Genomic DNA, 26887 nt, shown 5'->3' on the forward strand with positions numbered 1-26887 from the left:
GTCCTGTTTATGCTGGATATATGACACACAATACACTATATATGATGAATATAATGAGTTACTGTGATCGCTGGTCCTGTATATGCTGGAATTATGACACAATACACTATGTATGACACATATAATGGGTTACTGTGATCACTGGTCCTGTATATGCTGGATATATGACACACAATACACTATGTATGACACATATAATGGGTTACTGTGATCTCTGGTCCTGTATATGCTGGAATTATGACACACAATACACTAGGTATGACACATATAATGGGTTACTGTGATCACTGGTCCTGTATATGCTGGAATTATGACACACAATACACTATGTATGATGCATAAAATGGGTTACTGTTATCGCTGGTCCTGTATATGCTGGATATATGACACACAATACACTATGTATGTCACATATAATGGGTTACTGTGATTGCTGGTCCTGTATATGCTGGAATTATGACACACAATACACTATGTATGGCACATATAATGGGTTACTGTGATCACTGGCCCTGTATATGCTGGAATTATGACACACAATACACTATGTATGGCACATATAATGGGTTACTGTGATCACTGGTCCTATATATGCTGGAATTATGACACACTATACACTATGTATGACACATATAATGGGTTACTGTGATCACTGCTCCTGTATATGCTGGAATTATGACACACAATACACTATGTATGGCACATATAATGGGTTACTGTGATCACTGGCCCTGTATATGCTGGAATTATGACACACAATACACTATGTATGACACATATAATGAGTTACTGTGATCACTGGTCCTATATATGCTGGAATTATGACACACTATACACTATGTATGACACATATAATGGGTTACTGTGATCACTGCTCCTGTATATGCTGGAATTATGACACACAATACACTATGTATGACACATATAATGGGTTACTGTGATCACTGGTCCTGTATATGCTGGAATTATGACACAATACACTATGTATGACACATATAATGGTTACTGTGATCGCTGGTCCTGTATATGCTTGAATTATGACACAATACACTATGTATGACACATATAATGGTTACTGTGATCGCTGGTCCTGTATATGCTTGAATTATGACACAATACACTATGTATGATACATATAATGGGTTACTGTGATCACTGGTCCTGTATATGCTGGAATTATGACACACAATACACTATGTATGACACATATAATGGTTACTGTGATCACTGGTCCTGTATATGCTGGAATTATGACACAATACACTTTCTATGACACATATAATGGGTTACTGTGATCGCTGGTCCTGTATATGCTGGAATTATGACACAATACACTATGTATGACACATATAATGGGTTACTGTGATCGCTGGTCCTGTATATGATGGAATTATGACACACAATACAGTATGTAAGACACATATAATGGATTACTGTGATTGCTGGTCCTGTATATGTTGGAATTATGACACACAATACACTAGGTATGACACATATAATGGGTAACTGTGATCGCTGATCCTGTATATGCTGGAATTATGACACACAATACTAGGGATGAGCGGGTTCGGTTCCCTGAGAACCGAACCCACCCGAACTTCGGGGATCCGGGGCGATCCGAGCCCAAGCTCGGATCTCCCTGTCTGCCCCGGATCCCTCTCCCGAGGCAAAACCTCGAGATCTGCTGTCGGATCTCGAGGTTTTGCCTGGAGCGGCCATTTAAAAAAAAATGCCTTTGCCTTTAATGGGCAAAGTGCTGATTGGCTGACAGAGCCGTCTGTCACGGCTCTCAGCCAATCAGCATTATGGTGCTCATTTGCATGTAGCACGGACTCGTGAGATCCGTGCTACATGCATCTGTGTGATTGACAGTGACACAGAGCACAGATGGGTCAGTGAGACCCGTCTGTGCTGCTGTGTATTTCAATGACACAGATGCACGCACGGACCAGGAGATCCGTGCTACTTGCATCTGTGTCATTGACACAGAGCACTAACGGGTCCGTGAGACCCGTCTGTGCTGCTGTGGTAAATAAAAAAAAAAAAACCTGTGTAAAAAGAGAAAAAAATGGCGTCCTCCCCCCCAAAAAAAGAGCAACCAGCCCCGGGCATTAGTGACCCAGTGCTGGGTGTGCTTAAATACAGGGGACAAACGACATAGGGGTCCCCTGTACTTAAACACAACCAGCACCGGGCTAGTCAGAACCAGAGCTGGTTGCCAAAATACGGGGGACAAACGACGTAGGGGTCCCCCGTATTCTGCGCAACCAGCTCTGGGCTCTGATCCGGTCCTGGTTCTGGAAATACAGGGGAAAAAAATGAGTAGGGTTCCCCTGTATGTTCCAGAACCAGCACTGGACTTTTTCTAGCGGGGGGCTGATGCCACAGCCAGGGGAGCCCTTTCACCGGGCCCCCCAGCCGCAGCATCAGCCCTGACCGCTAGTCAGCCCAGGCCGGGGATCCCTGGAGAGCTGGGGACCCCCCCAATAAAGGGGTCACCCTCTCCAGGGCACCCCAGGCCCAGGCTGATAGCCCGGGGCTATCCCCGCCACCCCTGGTGGCGGTGGGTGGCGGGTTGATTGTGTGGTGTGGTGTAAATAAAGAATATCAAACATTGTCTTTACAAGTAGAACTGCAAGTCCCAGCAAGCCTGCCCCGCATGCTGGTACTTGGAGAACCACAAGTACCAGCATGCAGGGCATTAAGGGCCCACTAGTACCTGTAGTTCACCTGTAAAAAAATGTTTAAAAAAAACACAGGACACACACACCGTGACAGTATAAGTTTATTAAACATACATACACACACACACACACACACACATGTACACATACTCACCTATGTAACCCTGTAGCATCGGTCCACTTGTCCGGTAAAGTATCCCTAGGGGACCTGTGAAAAAAAACATACTCACCATCTCCTATGCGAGGTTCTGTCCTCTTCGTTCCAAAGTAGGCATCCCCGGACTTGGCAAAAAAAAAAAAAACGAAAACGCGATCCACGAACTTAGTACCGTTCTATAGAACGGTACTTCCCGAATGAGAGCTTAGCGGCGGGGTATCACCATGGAAACCCCGCTGCTAAGCGTTCATTGGCTGAGAGAGGCCATCTCCCGTCTCTCTCAGCCAATGAACGGCTCCCTCCATTGTAGTCAATGCTGGGAGCCGCAAGGTTATTAAAGTTTACCCTGCGGTTCCCACCATTGACTACAATGGAGGGAGCCGTTCATTGGCTGAGAGACGGGAGATGACCTCTCTCAGCCAATGAACGCTTAGCAGCGGGGTTTCCATGGTGATACCCCGCCGCTAAGCTCTCATTCGGGAAGTACCGTTCTATAGAACGGTACTAAGTTCGTGGATCGCGTTTTCGTTTTTTTTTTTTTGCCAAGTCCGGGGATGCCTACTTTGGAACGAAGAGGACAGAACCTCGCATAGGAGATGGTGAGTATGTTTTTTTTCACAGGTCCCCTAGGGATACTTTACCGGACAAGTGGACCGATGCTACAGGGTTACATAGGTGAGTATGTGTACATGTGTGTGTGTGTGTGTGTGTGTGTATGTATGTTTAATAAACTTATACTGTCACGGTGTGTGTGTCCTGTGTTTTTTTTAAACATTTTTTTACAGGTGAACTACAGGTACTAGTGGGCCCTTAATGCCCTGCATGCTGGTACTTGTGGTTCTCCAAGTACCAGCATGCGGGGCAGGCTTGCTGGGACTTGCAGTTCTACTTGTAAAGACAATGTTTGATATTCTTTATTTACACCACACCACACAATCAACCCGCCACCCACCGCCACCAGGGGTGGCGGGGATAGCCCCGGGCTATCAGCCTGGGCCTGGGGTGCCCTGGAGAGGGTGACCCCTTTATTGGGGGGGTCCCCAGCTCTCCAGGGATCCCCGGCCTGGGCTGACTAGCGGTCAGGGCTGATGCTGCGGCTGGGGGGCCCGGTGAAAGGGCTCCCCTGGCTGTGGCATCAGCCCCCCGCTAGAAAAAGTCCAGTGCTGGTTCTGGAACATACAGGGGAACCCTACTCATTTTTTTCCCCTGTATTTCCAGAACCAGGACCGGATCAGAGCCCAGAGCTGGTTGCGCAGAATACGGGGGACCCCTACGTCGTTTGTCCCCCGTATTTTGGCAACCAGCTCTGGTTCTGACTAGCCCGGTGCTGGTTGTGTTTAAGTACAGGGGACCCCTATGTCGTTTGTCCCCTGTATTTAAGCACACCCAGCACTGGGTCACTAATGCCCGGGGCTGGTTGCTCTTTTTTTGGGGGGGGGGCACGCCATTTTTTTCTCTTTTTACACAGGTTTTTTTTTTTTTATTTACCACAGCAGCACAGACGGGTCTCACGGACCCGTTAGTGCTCTGTGTCAATGACACAGATGCAAGTAGCACGGATCTCCTGGTCCGTGCGTGCATCTGTGTCATTGAAATACACAGCAGCACAGACGGGTCTCACTGACCCATCTGTGCTCTGTGTCACTGTCAATCACACAGATGCATGTAGCACGGATCTCACGAGTCCGTGCTACATGCAAATGAGCACCATAATGCTGATTGGCTGAGAGCCGTGACAGACGGCTCTGTCAGCCAATCAGCACTTTGCCCATTAAAGGCAAAGGCATTTTTTTTTAAATGGCCGCTCGAGGCAAAACCTCGAGATCCGACAGCAGATCTCGAGGTTTTGCCTCGGGAGAGGGATCCGGGGCAGACAGGGAGATCCGAGCTTGGGCTCGGATCGCCCCGGATCCCCGAAGTTCGGGTGGGTTCGGTTCTCAGGGAACCGAACCCGCTCATCCCTAGAATTATGACACACAATACACTATGTATGACACATATAATGGGTTACTGTGATCACTGGTCCTCTATATGCTGGAATTATGACACACAATACACTATGTATGACACATATAATGGCTTACAGTGATCACTGGTCCTGTATATGCTGGAATTATGACACACAATACACTATGTATGACACATATATTGAGTTACTGTGATCGCTGGTCCTGTATATGCTGGAATTATCACACACAATACACTATGTATAACACATATAATGAGTTGCTGTGATCACTGGTCCTGTATATGCTGGAATTATGACACACAATACACTATGTATGATACATATAATGAGTTACTGTGATCGCTGGTCCTGTATATGCTGGAATTATGACACAATACACTAGGTATGACACATATAATGGGTTACTGTGATCGCTGGTCCTGTATATGCTGGAATTATGACACACAATACACTATGTATGACACATATAATGGGTTACTGTGATCACTGGTCCTGTATATTCTGGAATTATGACACACAATACACTATGTATGACACATATAATGGGTTACTGTGATCGCTGGTCCTGTATATGCTGGAATTATGACACACAATACACTTTCTATGACACATATAATGGGTTACTGTGATCACTGGTCCTGTATATTCTGGAATTATGACACACAATACACTATGTATGACACATATAATGGGTTACTGTGATCACTGGTCCTGTATATGCTGGATATATGACACACAATACACTATGTATGACACATATAATGGGTTACTGTGATCAGTGGTCCTGTATATTCTGGAATTATGACACACAACACACTATGTATGACACATATAATGGCTTAATGTGATCGCTGGTCCTATATATGCTGGAATTATGACACACAATACACTATGTATGACACATATAATGGGTTACTGTGATCACTGGTCCTGTATATGCTGGATATATGACACACAATACACTATGTATGACACATATAATGGGTTACTGTGATCGCTGGTCCTGTATATTCTGGAAGTATGACACACAATACACTATGTATAACACATATAATGGGTTACTGTGATCGCTGGTCCTGTATATGCTGGAATTATGACACACAATACACTTTCTATGACACATATAATGGGTTACTGTGATCACTGGTCCTGTATATTCTGGAATTATGACACACAATACACTATGTATGACACATATAATGGGTTACTGTGATCGCTGGTCTTGTATATGCTGGAATTATGACACACAATACACTATGTATGACACATATAATGGGTTACTGTGATCACTGGTCCTGTATATGCTGGATATATGACACACAATACACTATGTATGACACATATAATGGCTTAATGTGATCGCTGGTCCTGTATATGCTGGAATTATATAACACAATACACTATGTATGACACATATAATGGCTTTCTGTGATCGCTGGTCCTGTATATGCTGGAAATATGACACACAATACACTATGTATGACACATATAATGGCTTACTGTGATCGCTGGTCCTGTATATTCTGGAATTATGACACACAATACACTATGTATGATACATATAATGGGTTACTTTGATCGCTGGTCCTGTATATGCTGGAATTATGACACACAATACACTATGTATGAGACATATAATGGGTTACTTTGATCGCTGGTCCTGTATATGCTGGATATATGACACACAATACACTATGTATGACACATATAATGGGTTACTGTGATCAGTGGTCCTGTATATTCTGGAATTATGACACACAACACACTATGTATGACACATATAATGGCTTAATGTGATCGCTGGTCCTGTATATGCTGGAATTATGACACACAATACACTATGTATGACACATATAATGGGTTACTGTGATCAGTGGTCCTGTATATTCTGGAATTATGACACACAACACACTATGTATGACACATATAATGGCTTAATGTGATCGCTGGTCCTGTATATGCTGGAATTATGACACACAATACACTATGTATGACACATATAATGGGTTACTGTGATCAGTGGTCCTGTATATTCTGGAATTATGACACACAACACACTATGTATGACACATATAATGGGTTACTGTGATCACTGGTCCTATATATGCTGGAATTATGACACACAATACACTATGTATGACACATATAATGGGTTACTGTGATCGCTGGTCCTGTATATGCTGGAATTATGACACACAATACACTATGTATGAGACATATAATGGGTTACTGTGATCGCTGGTCCTGTATATGCTGGATATATGACACACAATACACTATGTATGACACATATAATGGGTTACTGTGATCAGTGGTCCTGTATATTCTGGAATTATGACACACAACACACTATGTATGACACATATAATGGGTTACTGTTATCGCTGGTCCTGTATATGCTGGATATATGACACACAATACACTATATATGATGAATATAATGGGTTACAGTTATCACTGGTCCTGTATATGCTGGAATTATGAAACACAATACACTATGTATGACACATATAATGGGTTACTGTGATCACTGGTCCTCTATATGCTGGAATTATGACACACAATACACTATGTATGACACATATAATGAGTTACTGTGATCGCTGGTCCTGTATATGCTGGAATTATCACACACAATACACTATGTATGACACATATAATGGTTACTGTGATCACTGGTCCTGTATATGCTGGAATTATGACACACAATACACTATATATGATGAATATAATGGGTTACTGTGATTGCTGGTCCTGTATATGCTGGAATTATGACACACAATACACTATGTATGACACATATAATGGTTACTGTGATCGCTGGTCCGGTATATGCTGGAATTATCACACACAATACACTATGTATAACACATATAATGAGTTACTGTGATCACTTGTCCTGTATATGCTGGAATTATGACACACAATACACTATGTATGACACATATAATGGGTTACTGTGATCACTGGTCCTGTATATTCTGGAATTATGACACACAATACACTATGTATGACACATATAATGGGTTACTGTGATCACTGGTCCTGTATATTCTGGAATTATGACACACAATACACTATGTTTGACACATATAATGGGTTACTGTGATCGCTGGTCCTGTATATGCTGGAATTATGACACACAATACATTATGTATGACACATATAATGGGTTACTGTGATCTCTGGTCCTGTATATTCTGGAATTATGACACACAATACACTATGTATGACACATATAATGGGTTACTGTGATCGCTGGTCCTGTATATGCTGGAATTATGACACACAATACACTATGTATGACACATATAGTGGGTTACTGTGATCTCTGGTCCTGTATATGCTGGAATTATGACACAATACACTATGTATGACACATATAATGAGTTACTGTGATCACTGGTCCTATATATGCTGGAATTATGACACACAATACACTATTTATGACACATATACTGGTTACTGTGATCACTGGTCCTGTATATGCTGGAATTATGACACACAATACACTTTCTATGACAAATATAATGGGTTACTGTGATTGCTGGTCCTGTATATGCTGGAATTATGACACACAATACACTATGTATGACACATATAATGGGTTACTGTGATCACTGTTCCTGTATATGCTGGAATTATGACACACAATACACTATGTATGACTCATATAATGGGTTACTGTGATCGCTGGTCCTGTATATGCTGGAATTATTACACACAATACACTATGCATGACACATATAATGGGTTACTGTGATTTCTCTAAATCTATATGCTGGAAGTATGACACACAATACACTATGTATGACACATATAATGGGTTACTGTGATCGCTGGTCCTGTATATTCTGGAATTATGACACACAATACACTATGTATGACACATATAATGGGTTACTGTGATCACTGGTCCTGTATATGCTGGAATTATGACACACAATACACTATGTATGACACATATAATGGGTTACTGTGATCGCTGGTCCTGTATATTTTGGAATTATGACACACAATACACTATGTATGACACATATAATGGGTTACTGTGATAACTGGTCCTCTATATGCTGGATATATGACACACAATACACTATGTATGACACATATAATGGGTTACTGTGATCACTGGTCCTGTCTATGCTGGAATTATGACACACAATACACTATGAATGACACATATAATGGGTTACTGTGATCTCTGGTCCTGTATATGCTGGAAGTATGACACACAATACACTATGTATGACACATATAATGGGTTACTGTGATCGCTGGTCCTGTATATTCTGGAATTATGACACACAATACACTATGTATGACACATATAATGGGTTACTGTGATCACTGGTCCTGTATATGCTGGAATTATGACACACAATACACTATGTATGACACATATAATGGGTTACTGTGATCACTGGTCCTATATATGCTGGAATTATGACACACAATACACTATGTATGACACATATAATGAGTTACTGTGATCGCTGGTCCTGTATATGCTGGAATTATGACACACAATACACTATGTATGACACATATAATGGGTTACTGTGATCACTGGTCCTCTATATGCTGGAATTATGACACACAATAAACTATGTGTGACACATATAATGAGTTACTGTGATCGCTGGTCCTGTATATGCTGGAATTATGACACACAATACACTATGTATGACACATATAATGGGTAACTGTGATCGCTGGTCCTCTATATGCTGGAATTATGACACACAATACACTATGTATGACACATATAATGGGTTACTGTGATCACTGGTCCTGTATATGCTGGAATTATGACACGCAATACACTATGTATGACACATATAATGGGTTACTTTGATCGCTCGTCCTGTATATGCTGGAATTATGACACGCAATACACAATGTATGACACATATAATGGGTTACTTTGATCGCTGGTCCTGTATATGCTGGAATTATGACATATACCTGACTTCCTCTCTACACATATTATAGCTGTTTAAATGACGGACTGGCTCTATCCAGAACACCAGGAGAACGGAATAGCGTTTTGTGCAATTCTGTTGGTCACAGGATGCAGATGCAGTTGAATAGGCAAAGGTGTTTATTGCTCATGGTCTTTAAAAAGACCCTTCTCTCAGCCTTAAGGGGTACAGCATACAGGAATCCTGCAGCAGTCTTGGGGGTAAATTTATCAAAGGTTGATTTGCAGGTCGATTTGAAGAGTGATTTAGCTCTACTCAAACCGACTCAAATCGATTGTTGCAAAACCAGTGATATTTAAAGACAAAAGGAAAAAAAGTAGAGCCAGTCGCTGGGGTACTCTTCTGAATAATTAGATGTTTAATAAAACATAACTTTTAATGTTCATCAATAAAATAGTGGGGCACCATACATTTTATCCACAAAGTATAGATGATACTAAATTAATCATCTATTGTTGTGTAAAGCGGCGAAATATTAATTAAATCTATACATCACATTGGGTACAAAGGTATTGATTATTAAACAATTTAATCAAAAGATATAATAGGTTTTGCTGCTCTGCCTGTGTATAGAAATCTCAATCACCTTCTTTTAACCTTCAGCACCTGGTATTCCCAGGAGGGCTCCCATCCAAGTACTAGCCAGGCCTATCACTGCTTAGCTGCCAAGATCAGACGAGATTGGGCAATCGTGTGATATAAGGCTGTAGGTATAATAATAATAACGGGTTATAACAGCACTAGGTCAGAACAGCAAACCATGAATGTAGGGCTATCTCAGTGCATAGTCCATTTATTGTTTAAATTAGGGGTGTGCACCGGCCACTTTTCGTGTTTTGTGTTTTGGTTTTGGATCTGGATCTTTCTTCGTGTTTTGGATCTGGATTGGTTTTGCCAAAACCACCCTTGCGTGTTTTGGGTTCTGGGTTTTGTGTTTTGGATCTGTATTTTTTTGAAAAAAAGCATAAAAACAGCTAAAATCACAGAATTTGTAGGTTTTTCTGCTCCTATGCTATTATTAACCTCAATAACCTTAATTTCCACTCATTTCCAGTCTATTCTGAATACCTCACACCTCACAATAGTGTTTTTATGTCCAAAAGGTTGCACCGAGGTAGCTGGATGACTATGCTAAGCGACACAAGTGGGCGGCACAAACACGTGACCCATCTAGGCGTGAAACTGCAGTGGCAGACAGGATGGCATTGAAAAACTAGGCCCCAAACTGTACATAATGCAAAGAAAAAAAAGAGGTGCAAGATGGAATTGTCCTTGGGCCCTCCCACCCACCCTTATGTTGTATAAACAGGACATGCACACTTTAACAAACCAATCATTTCAGCGCCAGGGTCTGCCACACAACTGTGGCTGAAATGATTGGTTCGTTTGGGCCCCCACAAAACAAGCTGGCAATTTATCTGTCCCTGCACAAACTGGCTCTACGGAGGCAAGATGTCATCCTCATCCTCCTCATCCACCGATTCCTCACCCTCTTCAGTGTGTACATCCTCATCCTCACAGAGTATTAATTCATCCCTGCTGGAACCACAGGTCCCTCTGTACGTTCTGGAGGCTGGTCTCCCTGGAAGAGTTGATAATTCATTTTATGAACATCATCTTCTCCACATTTTGTGGAAGCAACCTCCTACGCCTTTCGCTGACAAGGTTCCCGGCTGCACTAAACACTCTTTCGGAGTACACACTGGAGGGGGGGCAACTCAGGTAAAATAGAGCCAGTTTGTACAGGGACCTCCAAATTGCTTCTTTTTCCTGCCAGTACAGGTACGGACTGTCTGACATGCCTACTTGGATGCTGTCACCGATGTAATCCTTTAACAGACAGACGCACGCTTGTCGCTGCTGCTTTGAGGATTCAAGTGCGGCTACAGCCCACACAATTCACAAAGACAGAAAAAAAAAAGAATATTTTTATTGTTTGTGGAGCACACTTTGAGGGTTACACCACCCTTTAACAGACAGACGCACGCTTGTCGCTGCTGCTTTGAGGATGCAAGTGCGGCTACAGCCCACACAATTCACAAAGACAGAAAAAAGAAGAAGAATATTTTAATTGTTTGTGTAGAACACTTTGAGGTGTCACCACCCTTTAACAGACAGACGCACGCTTGTCGCTGCTGCTTTAAGGATGCAGGTGCGGCTACAGCCCACACATTTCACAAAGACCAAAAAAAAAAGAACAATATTTTAATTGTTTGTGTAGAACACTTTGAGGTGTCACCACCCTTTAACAGACAGACGCACGCTTGTCGCTGCTGCTTTAAGGATGCAGGTGCGGCTACATCGCACACAAGTCACAAACACATTAAAAAAATAGTTTTTTATTTTTTGGAGCACTTTGAGAGTTACACCACCCTTTAACAGACAGACGCACGCTTGTCGCTGCTGCTTTAAGGATGCAGGTGCGGCTACAGCCCACACATTTCACAAAGACCAAAAAAAAAAAGAACAATATTTTAATTGTTTGTGTAGCACACTTTGAGGGTGTCACCACCCTTTAACAGACAGACGCACGCTTGTCGCTGCTGCTTTAAGGATGCAGGTGCGGCTACAGCCCACACAATTCACAAAGACAGAAAAAAAAGAACAATATTTTAATTGTTTGTGTAGCACACTTTGAGGGTGTCACCACCCTTTAACAGACAGACGCACGCTTGTCGCTGCTGCTTTAAGGATGCAGGTGCGGCTACAGCCCACACATTTCACAAAGACCAAAAAAAAAAGAACAATATTTTAATTGTTTGTGTAGCACACTTTGAGGGTGTCACCACCCTTTAACAGACAGACGCACGCTTGTCGCTGCTGCTTTAAGGATGCAGGTGCGGCTACAGCCCACACATTTCACAAAGACCCAAAAAAAAAGAACAATATTTTAATTGTTTGTGTAGCACACTTTGAGGGTGTCACCACCCTTTAACAGACAGACGCACGCTTGTCGCTGCTGCTTTAAGGATGCAGGTGCGGCTACAGCCCACACAATTCACAAAGACAGAAAAAAAAAGAACAATATTTTAATTGTTTGTGTAGCACACTTTGAGGGTGTCACCACCCTTTAACAGACAGACGCACGCTTGTCGCTGCTGCTTTAAGGATGCAGGTGCGGCTACAGCCCACACAATTCACAAAGACAGAAAAAAAAAGAACAATATTTTAATTGTTTGTGTAGCACACTTTGAGGGTGTCACCACCCTTTAACAGACAGACGCACGCTTGTCGCTGCTGCTTTGAGGATGCAGGTGGAATCTAGACGGGATTTGGAACCGAGGACACACTACCTCCATCATTTGTCTAAATCCCACTGCACTAATGTCGGATACCGGACGCACGTCTAACACCAACATAGCAGTCAAGGCCTCAGTTATACGTTTTGCTTCAGGATGACTGCTGTCGTACTTCATCCTCATCGCTAGGGACTGTTGGAGGGTCAATTGTTTAGTAAAAGTAGTGATGTTCCTACTTCCTCTCTGGGATGATGAACAACTCCCAGCAGCAGCAACAGCACTAGGAGGAAGTGGTTCTTGATCTTTCCCTATTTTATTTTTATCGGAGAAAGTTTGGTCCTCCATTTATGTTATATTGATATATATACGTGCGGCTAAAGCGCACACAAACACAGAAAATATTATTTTATTTTTGCTGGAGAGTAGTGCACTTTGTGGGTTACACCACCCTTTAAGAAATGAGCCAGCCGGCTCTTTACTTATGGGACACAGGCGCACGCTTGGCGCTGCTCCTTTGTTGATGCACGTGCAGCCACAGTGCACACAATTCACAAACACAGAAAATAATTTTTTTTTTGGTTTGGACTGGAGTGTACTTTCGGGGGTTACAGCACCCTTAACGGTCAAGCCAGCCAGCCCTTTACTTATGACACAGGCGCACGCTTGGCACTACTTTGTTGATGCACGTGCGGCTACTGCGCACACAATTCACAAACACAGAAAATAATTTTTTTTTTGGTTTGGACTGGAGTGTACTTTCGGGGGTTACAGCACCCTTAACGGTCAAGCCAGCCGGCCCTTTACTTATGACACAGGCGCACGCTTGGCACTACTTTGTTGATGCACGTGCGGCTACTGCGCACACAATTCACAAACACAGAAAATAATTTTTTTTTTGGTTTGGACTGGAGTGTACTTTCGGGGGTTACAGCACCCTTAACGGTCAAGCCAGCCGGCCCTTTACTTATGACACAGGCGCACGCTTGGCACTACTTTGTTGATGCACGTGCGGCTACTGCGCACACAATTCACAAACACAGAAAATAATTTTTTTTTTGGTTTGGACTGGAGTGTACTTTCGGGGGTTACAGCACCCTTAACGGTCAAGCCAGCCGGCCCTTTACTTATGAAACAGGCGCACGCTTGGCACTACTTTGTTGATGCACGTGCGGCTACTGCGCACACAATTCACAAACACAGAAAATAATTTTTTTTTTGGTTTGGACTGGAGTGTACTTTCGGGGGTTACAGCACCCTTAACGGTCAAGCCAGCCGGCCCTTTACTTATGACACAGGCGCACGCTTGGCACTACTTTGTTGATGCACGTGCGGCTACTGCGCACACAATTCACAAACACAGAAAATAATTTTTTTTTTGGTTTGGACTGGAGTGTACTTTCGGGGGTTACAGCACCCTTAACGGTCAAGCCAGCCGGCCCTTTACTTATGACACAGGCGCACGCTTGGCACTACTTTGTTGATGCACGTGCGGCTACTGCGCACACAATTCACAAACACAGAAAATAATTATTTTTTTGGTTTGGACTGGAGTGTACTTTCGGGGGTTACAGCACCCTTAACGGTCAAGCCAGCCGGCCCTTTACTTATGACACAGGCGCACTCTTGGCACTACTTTGTTGATGCACGTGCGGCTACTGCGCACACAATTCACAAACACAGAAAATAATTTTTTTTTGGTTAGGACTGGAGTGTACTTTCGGGGGTTACAGCACCCTTTAACGGTCAAGCCAGCCGGCCCTTTACTTATGACACAGGCGCACGCTTGGCACTACTTTGTTGATTCACGTGCGGCTACTGCGCACACAATTCACAAACACAGAAAATATTTTTTTTTTTGGTTTGGACTGGAGTGTACTTTCGGGGGTTACAGCACCCTTAACGGTCAAGCCAGCCGGCCCTTTACTTATGACACAGGCGCACGCTTGGCACTACTTTGTTGATGCACGTGCGGCTACTGCGCACACAATTCACAAACACAGAAAATAATTTTTTTTTTGGTTTGGACTGGAGTGTACTTTGGGGGTTACAGCACCCTTTAACGGTCAAGCCAGCCGGCCCTTTACTTATGACACAGGCGCACGCTTGGCACTACTTTGTTGATGCACGTGCGGCTACTGCGCACACAATTCACAAACACAGAAAATAATTTTTTTTTTGGTTTGGACTGGAGTGTACTTTCGGGGGTTACAGCACCCTTAACGGTCAAGCCAGCCGGCCCTTTACTTATGACACAGGCGCACGCTTGGCACTACTTTGTTGATGCATGTGCGGCTACTGCGCACACAATTCACAAACACAGAAAATAATTTTTTTTTTGGTTTGGACTGGAGTGTACTTTCGGGGGTTACAGCACCCTTAATGGTCAAGCCAGCCGGCCCTTTACTTATGACACAGGCGCACGCTTGGCACTACTTTGTTGATGCACGTGCGGCTACTGCGCACACAATTCACAAACACAGAAAATAATTTTTTTTTTGGTTTGGACTGGAGTGTACTTTCGGGGGTTACAGCACCCTTAACGGTCAAGCCAGCCGGCCCTTTACTTATGACACAGGCGCACGCTTGGCACTACTTTGTTGATGCACGTGCGGCTACTGCGCACACAATTCACAAACACAGAAAATATATTATTTTTTTAGCACTTGGGGGGAGCACCCCTGATGGACAGAGCACCCCCTGGACAACACTACAGCACTCCTTTAGGACTGGGACACTGCACAGGACTTTGGAGTGGACACAGCCCCTATGGAGAACTGACTGCACAACACAGTCCAGCCAGCCCCTATGGACTTTGAAGTAGTGGACACAGCCCCTATTAACAACAGCAGCACAGCACAACACAGCCAGCCCCTATGGACTTTGAAGTAGTGGACAACAGCAGCACTACACTACACTACACTACACAGCCCTAACTCCCACCCTCCCTCTTCACTGTCCACAGCCGAGTGAGAAAATGGCGCCGACGTGTGTACCTTATATAGGATCCAAAACCCGCGAGACTCGGAAGGCGGGATGATGACGTTTTGCCTCGATTTCAGATCCGAGTCAGGCGGGAAAAGTCGAGCCTGACTCGGATCGGACTCGGATCGGGGGGGCTCGGGGGGGTTCGGATTTCAGAAATCCGAACCCGCTCACCCCTAGTTTAAATATAGTGTTCAAAGAAAGTGTTGCATAAGCACACCTAATTTGTTACACAGTTGTTACACATTTACAATGATGTAAATGTATACAGTAATGATATATGTGTTGGTATATTTATGAAGAAGAAATTGTTCTGTCCGGAATCGTTTGTTTTTTTTGTCAAACCAGTGATATTGCCAGATTTACTAAACCAAACTGCAAATCCCCGAGAGCATAGAACTGCTTCATACTTTCACTTTCAGCATGAGCGGGTCCTTCTCACACAGATACATGCAGACATCAGTGAGATACCTGCATGTATCTGTAACAAGCAACCAAATAGTTATTGTTATTTTAACAACACCTTGGATGCCTACTGGACAAGGGGACCACTCGAGGTAATATAGGTGAGTATGTGTGAGTGTGTACGTATGTATGTATTAAGGTGCGTACACACACAATGATTTTTTGAACGATTTAACTATAACAACATCGTTATCGTTCAAAAAATCATTCAGTATAAAATGATGAACGATTATCGTTCATGCGCATTCACGTTTGTCGATTGTAGTTTGTAGTTCAGTCAGACTGGCCAACTGAACGATTTTTAATAGAAGTTGCAACATATTTCCTTCAACACACAGAACATCGTTTATTATGTAAAGTAAAACCAAATACTTTGTAAAATGATTTTCATTCACTTTTTCATGTGAAAAACTTAACGAAAATCGTTCAACGAAAATCGTTCATTACTTACATCGTTGTGTGTGTACGCACCTTTAAACTGTGTAAGGTGTGTGTGTGTGTTTCTTTCAATATTTCTTTACAGGTGAACTACAGGTCCTAGTGGGCCCTTAATGCCCCACATGCTGGTACTTGTGGTTCTCCAAGTACCAGCATGCGGGGGGAGGCTTGCTGGGACCTGCAGTTCTACTGTAAATACAATGTTTTTATTCTTCTATTTTTACATTACACTAACACAATCAACCCAATGCCCAGGGGTCGCGCAGATAGCCCCAGGCTATCAGCCTAGGCTAGGGGTGCCCTGGAGAGTGAGACCCCTTTATTGGAGGTATCTCCAACTCCCCAGGGATCCCTGGCCTGGGCTGACTAGCGGTCAGGGCTGATGCTGCGGCTGGGGGGCCCGGTGATAGGGCCCCCCTGGCTGTGGCATCAGTCCCCCATTAGAAAGGGTCCAGGGTTGGTTCTGTGAATTACAGGGAGACCCTACGCACATTTTTCCCTGTGAATCCAGAACCAGCCCTGGTTCCCATAGCCCAGTGCTGGTTGTACTGAGTACAGGGAGACCCTATGTAATTTTTTCCCTGTACTTATTCAACCAGAACTGGGTTTGAACAGTCCGGGGCTGGTTATGTTTTAGGGGGGGACCTCACGTCTTTTTTTTTTTTACTTTTAACTCTTTATTTACTTTTTACAGTCAGATACATGCAGGAATCTCACTGATGTATGCATGTATCTGTGTCAATCCGACCTACTCATGCTCAAATCGAAAGCATGAAGCAGGTCTTTTCATTTGTGGATTTGAAGTTCGATTTGAAGTCTGATTTTGAGGTAGATTTCAAATCGAATGATAGTAAATAAGGGTTTTATGTGTTGGGCTATGTAAAAGTACCAATGTTTTACCGATGTTCGATTTGAGGCCGATTTGACTAAAATTCGATTTGAAATTCGATTTTACATTCGATTTGGCCTTTAGTAAATACCCAAAAGCAAAATCGAATACAAATCGAATGAAAATAGCACCTCAAATCACTCAAAATGCAAAATTGACCTTTAGTAAATTTACCCCATGATGTTCAAAAGATATACAAGGATGTACATATACACAGGCTCACATGCCCTCTATTATGCCACTCCAATACACATTACCACAGGGGGTAAGTCCGCCCTGGGTTCCAGCCAATCAGGCTATCTCACAAAAACATAAATAAACACATCTTACATTTCACAGAAATTAACTAAATTTCCTCGTTACCACCCAAAAACATTTGGCTTTCCTAAAACACACAAACTTAGCATAGACTGTCTCTTAAATGGTAAATATAACATTTCACTGGAACTGATGAATTGCATTTATTCTTGCACATACGAGGAACAATGCATAAAACCAGTTTGGCTTTCCCTGTCTTAGCACCTCCAGTTCTAAGGAAGCTGAAGCCAATAAGAGCTTCTTACACACAAACAAATTGTTTTCCCCAAACTTGCTGGGTATTGTACCCAGAGACACACAGGAGCCTTCCTAGCCCACATTTCATAGGAAAGACTTGTTCAGTCATCACCAACCCTCCACTGCCAGACTAGGGCAATTACCATATCAATCCCTAGGTGAGGATGTCTAACCAGCAGTTTGTCTCCAAATTACATTACTCTAAGTTAGGGGTGAGCGGGTTCGGATTTCTGAAATCCGAACCCCCCCGAGTCCCCCCTATCCGAGGCAGATCCGAGTCAGGCTCGACTTTTCCCGCCTGACTCAGATCTGAAATCGAGGCAAAACGTTATCATCCCGCCTCCCGGGCCTCGCGGGTTTTGGAACCTATATAAGGTACCCGCGTCGGCGCCATTTTCTCACTCGGCTGTGGACAGTGAAGAGGGAGGGTGGGAGTTAGGGCTGGCTGGGCTGTGTAGTGTAGTGTAGTGCAGAGTAGTGTTGTGCTGTGCTGTGCTGCGCTGTGCTGCTGTTGTCCACTACTTCAAAGTCCATAGGGGCTGGCTGTGTTGTGCTGTGCTGCTGTTGTTAATAGGGGCTGTGTCCACTACTTCAAAGTCCATAGGGGCTGGCTGGACTGTGTTGTGCAGTCAGTTCTCCATAGGGGCTGTGTCCACTCCAAAGTCCTGTGCAGTGTCCCAGTCCTAAATGGGTGCTGTAGTGTTGTCCAGGGGGTGCTCTGTCCATCAGGGGTGCTCCCCCCAAGTGCTAAAAAAATTATATTTTTTCTGTGTTTGTGAATTGTGTGCGCAGTAGCCGCACGTGCATCAACAAAGTAGTGCCAAGTGTGCGCCTGTGTCATAAGTAAAGGGCCGGCTGGCTTGACCGTTAAAGGGTGCTGTAACCCCCAAAGTACACTCCAGTCCAAACCAAAAAAAAAATTATTTTCTGTGTTTGTGAATTGTGTGCACAGTAGCCGCACGTGCATCAACAAAGTAGTGCCAAGCGTGCGCCTGTGTCATAAGTAAAGGGCCGGCTGGCTTGACCGTTAAAGGGTGCTGTAACCCCCAAAGTACACTCCAGTCCAAACCAAAAAAAAAAATATTTTCTGTGTTTGTGAATTGTGTGCGCAGTAGCCGCACGTGCATCAACAAAGTAGTGCCAAGCGTGCGCCTGTGTCATAAGTAAAGGGCCGGCTAGCTTGACTGTTAAAGGGTGCTGTAACCCCCAAAGTACACTCCAGTCCAAACCAAAAAAATATATATTTTCTGTGTTTGTGAATTGTGTGCGCAGTAGCCGCACGTGCATCAACAAAGTAGTGCCAAGCGTGCGCCTGTGTCATAAGTAAAGGGCCGGCTGGCTTGACCGTTAAAGGGTGCTGTAACCCCCAAAGTACACTCCAGTCCAAACTAAAAAAATATATATTTTCTGTGTTTGTGAATTGTGTGCACTGTGGCTGCACGTGCATGAACAAAGGAGCAGCGCCAAGCGTGCGCCTGTGTCCCATAAGTAAAGAGCCGGCTGGCTCATTTCTTAAAGGGTGGTGTAACCCACAAAGTGCACTACTCTCCAGCAAAAATAAAAAAATATTTTCTGTGTTTGTGTGCGCTTTAGCCGCACGTATATATCAATATAACATAAATGGAGGACCAAACTTTCTCTGATAAAAATAAAATAGGGAAAGATCAAGAACCACTTCCTACTAGTGCTGTTGCTGCTGCTGGGAGTTGTTCATCATCCCAGAGAGGAAGTAGGAACATCACTACTTTTACTAAACAATTGACCCTCCAACAGTCCCTAGCGATGAGGATGAAGTACGACAGCAGTCATCCTGAAGCAAAACGTATAACTGAGGCCTTGACGGCTATGTTGGTGTTAGACGTGCGTCCGGTATCCGCCATTAGTGCAGTGGGATTTAGACAATTGATGGAGGTAGTGTGTCCCCGGTTCCAAATTCCGTCTAGATTCCACCTGCATCCTCAAAGCAGCAGCGACAAGCGTGCGTCTGTCTGTTAAAGGGTGGTGTAACCCTCAAAGTGCTCCAAAAAATAAAAAACTATTTTTTTTATGTGTTTGTGACTTGTGTGCGATGTAGCCGCACGTGCATCCTTAAAGCAGCAGCGACAAGCGTGCGTCTGTCTGTTAAAGGGTGGTGTAACCCTCAAAGTGTGCTCCACAAACAATAAAAATATTCTTTTTTTTTTCTGTCTTTGTGAATTGTGTGGGCTGTAGCCGCACTTGAATCCTCAAAGCAGCAGCGACAAGCGTGCGTCTGTCTGTTAAAGGATTACATCGGTGACAGCATCCAAGTAGGCATGTCAGACAGTCCGTACTTGTACTGGCAGGAAAAAGAAGCAATTTGGAGGTCCCTGTACAAACTGGCTCTATTTTATCTGAGTTGCCCCCCCTCTAGTGTGTACTCCGAAAGAGTGTTTAGTGCAGCCGGGAACCTTGTCAGCGAAAGGCGTAGGAGGTTGCTTCCACAAAATGTGGAGAAGATGATGTTCATAAAATGAATTATCAACTCTTCCAGGGAGACCAGCCTCCAGAACGTATAGAGGGACCTGTGGTTGTGGATTCCAGCAGGGACGAATTAATACTCTGTGAGGATGAGGATGTACACAACACTGAAGAGGGTGAGGAATCGGTGGAAGAGGAGGATGAGGACGACATCTTGCCTCCGTAGAGCCAGTTTGTGCAGGGACAGATTAATTGCCAGCTTGTTTTGTGGGGGCCCAAACGAACCAATCATTTCAGCCACAGTCGTGTGGCAGACCCTGGCGCTGAAATTATTGGTTTGTTAAAGTGTGCATGTCCTGTTTACACAACATAAGGGTGGGTGGGAGGGCCCAAGAACAATTCCATCTTGCACCTCTTTTTTTTCTTTGCATTATGTACAGTTTGGGGCCTAGTTTTTCAAACTGCCATCCTGTCTGCCACTGCAGTGCCACTCCTAGATGGGTCACGTGTTTGTGCCGCCCACTCGTGTTGCTTAGCATAGTCATCCATCTACCTCGGTGCAACCTTTTGGACATAAAAACACTATTGTGAGGTGTTCAGAATAGACTGGAAATGAGTGGAAATTAAGGTTTTTGAGGTTAATAATAGCATAGGAGCAATAGGAGCAGAAAAATCAACACATTCTGTGATTTTAGCTGTTTTTATGCTTTTTTTAAAAAATATACAGATCCAAAACACAAAACCCAGAACCCAAAACACGGAAGGGTGATTTTGGCAAAACCAATCCAGATCCAAAACACGAAGAAAGATCCAGATCCAAAACCAAAACACAAAAAGTGGCCGGTGCACACCCCTAGAGGCATATCCTGTACAGCCATGGCCAAAAGTTCTGAGAATGACACAAGTATTAGTTTTCACAAAGTTTGCGGTTCAGTGTTTTTAGATCAGATGTTACTATGGTATACTGAAGTAACATTACAGCATTTCATAAGTGTCAAAGTCTTTTATTGACAATTAAATTAAGTTTATGCAAAGAGTCAATATTTGCTGTGTTGACCCTTCTTTTTCAAGACCTCAGCAATTCGCCCTGGCATGCTGTCACTCACCTTCTGGGCCACATACTGACTGATGGCCGCCCATTCTTGCCCAATCAGTGCTTGGAGTTTGTCAGAATTTGTGGGTTTATGTTTGTCCACAAGTTCTCAATGGGATTAAGGTCTGGGGAGTTTCCTGGCCATGGACCCAACATTTTGATGTTTTGTTCCCTGAGCCACTTAGTTATCACTTTTGCCTCATGGCAAGGTGCTCCATCATGCTGGAAAAGGCATTGTTCATCACCAAACTGTTCTTGGATGGTTGGGAGAAGTTGCTCTTGGAGGATGTTTTGGTACCATTCTTTATTCATGGCTGTGTTCACAGGCAAAATTGTGAGTGATCCCACTCCCTTGGCTGAGAAGCAACCCCACACATGAATGGTCTCAGGATGCTTTACTGTTGGCATGACACAGGATTCATCAGAGAAAATAACTTTACCCCAGTCCTCAGCAGTCCAATCCCTGTACCTTTTGCATAATATCAGTCTGTCCCTGATGTTTTTCCTGGAGAGAAGTGGCTTCTTTACTGCCGGACACCAGGCCAACCTCCAAAAGTCTTCATCCTGTGTCATGCCAACAGTAACGCATCCTGAGACCATTCATGTCTCAGCCAAGGGAGTGGGATCACTCACAAATTTGCTAAAGAACACAGCCATGAATAAAGAATGGTAACAAAACATCCCCCAAGAGCAACTTCTCCCAACCATCCAAGAAGTTTGGTGACAAACAATGCCTTTTCCAGCATGATGAAGCTCCTTGCCATACGGCAAAAGTGATAACTAAGTGGCTTGGGGAACAAAACATTTACATTTTGGGTCCATGGGCAGGAAAGTCCCCAGACCTTAATCCCATTGAGAACTTGTGGTGAATCCCCAAGAGGCAGGTGGACAAACAAAAACCCACAAATTCTGATAAACTCCAAGCATTGATTAGGTAAGAATGGGCGGCCATCAGTCAGTATGTGGCCCAGAGGGTGAGTGACAGAATGCCAGGGCGAAATGCAGAGGTCTTGATAAAGAAGGGTCAACACTGCAAATATTGACTCTGCATAAATTTAATGTAATTGTCAATAAAAGCCTCTGACACTTATGAAATGCTTGTAATATTACATGAGTATACCATAGTAACATCTGACACTTATGTAATGCTGTAATGTTACTTCAGTATACCATAGTAACATCTGACACTTATGTAATGCTGTAATGTTACCTCAGTATACCATAGTAACATCTGACACTTATGTAATGCTGTAATGTTACCTCAGTATACCATAGTAACATCTGACACTTATGTAATGCTGTAATGTTACTTCAGTATACCATAGTAACATCTGACACTTATGTAATGCTGTAATGTTACCTCAGTATACCATAGTAACATCTGACACTTATGTAATGCTGTAATGTTACCTCAGTATACCATAGTAACATCTGACATTTATGTAATGCTGTAATGTTACCTCAGTATACCATAGTAACATCTGACACTTATGTAATGCTGTAATGTTACCTCAGTATACCATAGTAACATCTGACACTTATGTAATGTTGTAATGTTACCTCAGTATACCATAGTAACATCTGACACTTATGTAATGCTGTAATGTTACCTCAGTATATCATAGTAACATCTGACACTTATGTAATGTTACCTCAGTATACCATAGTAACATCTGACACTTATGTAATGCTGTAATGTTACCTCAGTATACCATAGTAACATCTGACACTTATGTAATGCTGTAATGTTACCTCAGTATATCATAGTAACATCTGACACTTATGTAATGTTACCTCAGTATACCATAGTAACATCTGACAAAAAGGTCTAATAACACTGAAGCAGCAGACTTTGTGACAGCCAATACTTGTCATTCTCATAACTTTTGGCCATGGCTGTACACTCAAACATGTTTCCCCAATTTCAAAACTGTGCAGCGCACTTTAAATGATAAAATGCAATATCATCCATAAATCTACAGTACATGGCATCCTGTGCCTACATTGTCCCTTTAAAGGTGCCGTGCAATGAGGGTTAACCCCTTCAGTCCCAGGGTGGCGATTTTAGCCACCAGTGGATGGGCTCTGGCCATAGCCGGCTTCTGCAGTTCTCCTCCATCTTCACTGTCACCAATGTCAAACAGTGCAGAGCTGCATGCATGTACATTACATTATATTTAGACACTAGGGCATACTAGCATAAGTGGTACTACCAGTTTCTGGGGTATCACAATAACACTGTATGTGTCCAAACTATGTGGCACTGCCGAGCACTTGGAGGACATCTCAGTAATGCTGAGACTGAGCAACTTGGAAATGTAAACTGAGTATGAGATGAGCAGACACAGTGAGGAGATTAAGGGGCATATTTATTATCTGGATTTAGATCAATAGTTATAATTTCATGTTGTGTCATTAGGAAATGTATAAAGAAACACATCCAGGGACAGAGGATCAGAGCCTGCCCCTATGATGTGTAACGTAAAGAACTGGTGCGATCACTTTACCTTCTGCTGGGGGACCCCCGACACGCTACTGCGCACGCACCATCATCCGACTGCACCTGTCTGAGTGGCAATTACCGGGGGGGGGGGATCCTACCGAATGTACAATGTATGATCTTTAGTCTTTGGGCTACAATGGCTAACGCCCTAAAACATTTCCTGCAAATCTAGTTTAATAACTATTGCACAGAACATTAAAACTACACTAATCATAAACCGTGCTGTGTATTATTTTATGGCCTATATGGCCTTACATCTTTTTATGTATAAAACGGGTAAAAAAAAACTCTCCAGTAACTAAAAGGTTAAAATAACCCATAATATTATATTTTGCTAAAAGATTTCCTAGATATGTGCTATAGAGATTAATACATTTATTCTGCTTTTATTCCCCAGCCAACCACCACAAATTTCACCCTCACTTATCCTCCAGTTTTCAATCATCAACTGAAATGGTTTCAATCTCTTATGGAACAGGAAGTATAAAAGGGGCTTTAGGCTACGATACCGTGCAGGTAAGAGCACCAGAACCACAGATTCACTTATTATACAGGCGAGATAAGTGTCTACTGTCTATTAATGAACTTTTTTCTGCATTGTGTGTGTGTATTACTGTAAATGTCTGTCCCTGGGTGTGTGATTGTGCCCGTTGTGTATCACACACTCACACCAGTAGCTTCCTCACAAGCCGCCATATTCCTGATGAAGTTCCCTGAGCAGTATGAAACGTTGGCAGAACATCACCCCAAGAGAATGACACATCTCCCTTCTACAGTCCCAGAGCACCCAACAGAATGACACATCTCCCTTCTACAGTCCCAGAGCACCCAACAGAATGACACATCTCCTTTCTACAGTCCCAGAGCACCCAACAGAATGACACATCTCCCTTCTACAGTCCCAGAGCACCCAACAGAATGACACATCTCCCTTCTACAGTCCCAGAGCACCCAACAGAATGACACATCTCCCTTCTACAGTCCCAGAGCATCACCCCAACAGAATGACACATCTCCCTTCTGCAGTCCCAGAGCACCCAACAGAATGACACATCTCCCTTCTACAGTCCCAGAGCATCACCCCAACAGAATGACACATCTCCCTTCTGCAGACCCAGAGCACCCAACAGAATGACACATCTCCCTTCTACAGTCCCAGAGCACCCAACAGAATGACACATCTCCCTTCTACAGTCCCAGAGCACCCAACAGAATGACACATCTCCCTTCTGCAGTCCCAGAGCACCCAACAGAATGACACATCTCCCTTCTACAGTTCCAGAGCACCCAAGAGAATGACACATCTCCCTTCTACATTCCCAGAGCATCACCCCAAGAGAATGACACATCTCCCTTCTGCAGTCCCAGAGCACCCAACAGAATGACACATCTCCCTTCTGCAGTCCCAGAGCACCCAACAGAATGACACATCTCCCTTCTACAGTCCCAGAGCACCCAAGAGAATGACACATCTCCCTTCTGCAGTCCCAGAGCACCCAACAGAATGACACATCTCCCTTCTACAGTCCCAGAGCACCCAAGAGAATGACACATCTCCCTTCTACAGTCCCAGAGCATCACCCCAACAGAATGACACATCTCCCTTCTACAGTCCCAGAGCACCCAACAGAATGACACATCTCCCTTCTACAGTCCCAGAGCATCACCCCAACAGAATGACACATCTCCCTTCTACAGTCACAGAGCAATACAAATCCCTCCCCACTGGTCCACAGCTAAGATACCATCAGCGTGCGGAGCTCCTTACTACACGAGGCAGGGCAGCACCAGCGGTGAGATTACTGCATAGCTCAGTGACTGCCCCAATACCTAGCTCAGGACTACCTCCATTAAGGTGAGATGTAACAAGCTATACATCTCGCCACTGTTCTCCTGCATACCAGCATTTATGTTCTCCACTATGCTGAAATAAGTACCCACCAGGACAACACTACGATATACAGCTGTTCTGGGACAGAACTTCCATATTTATGAACCAGTAGTTCAAATGTGCATATGGTGCCATCATCCGGTGCATGATGGTTCCCTCGCCTGTGTTTTTCCATGACAGGAAGCCCTCAGACTTCTTTAGTGGATTTTTAAGTGTGATTTAAGTGTCTGGTGATTGAAAGAGCGCTATTCTACTACTCATGGTGGCAGCTTAAGTAATGCCCACGTCATGACCGCACACCTGCGTCAGGTTAATGTATCCGATAGCAGGTTGGGGGGCAGTGCTATTACAGGCCTCATTAAGAGATGTACACAAAGCCGATGGTATATCATCTCTAGCAGTGCACCTGACTGACAGGCTGTGACCATTTGGGGATGTGGCTCCATTTTCTTGGAGTGCAGAGGCCAGGGTCTCCCTCTTCTGATACAGTCTTCCAGGTCTCGGCTTGCCAGGGTCAATGTCAGTAACCTCAGGGTTACTCAGATTGCCAATGATCTTCCAGATGATCGGATGCTCCATCTTAGGACACAGCACTCAG

General features: G+C 43.7%; 1 protein-coding gene across 1 annotated transcript in view; it reads left to right on the plus strand.

Annotated features, from left to right (window-relative positions):
* Positions 1-26887, plus strand: part of LOC148477106 (pepsin A-like) — a 600278-nt gene that overhangs the window by 94473 nt on the left and 478918 nt on the right. Inside the window, exon 4 of the mRNA XM_088457226.1 lies at positions 24796-24914. Coding sequence (XP_088313352.1) covers positions 24796-24914 — 119 coding nt within the window. The remainder of the gene's footprint in view (positions 1-24795; positions 24915-26887) is intronic.

Source organism: Taudactylus pleione, unplaced genomic scaffold (genome assembly GCF_031769625.1).
Source record: "Taudactylus pleione unplaced genomic scaffold, aTauple2 ptg000747l, whole genome shotgun sequence".
Taxonomy (NCBI): Eukaryota; Metazoa; Chordata; class Amphibia; order Anura; family Myobatrachidae; genus Taudactylus; species Taudactylus pleione.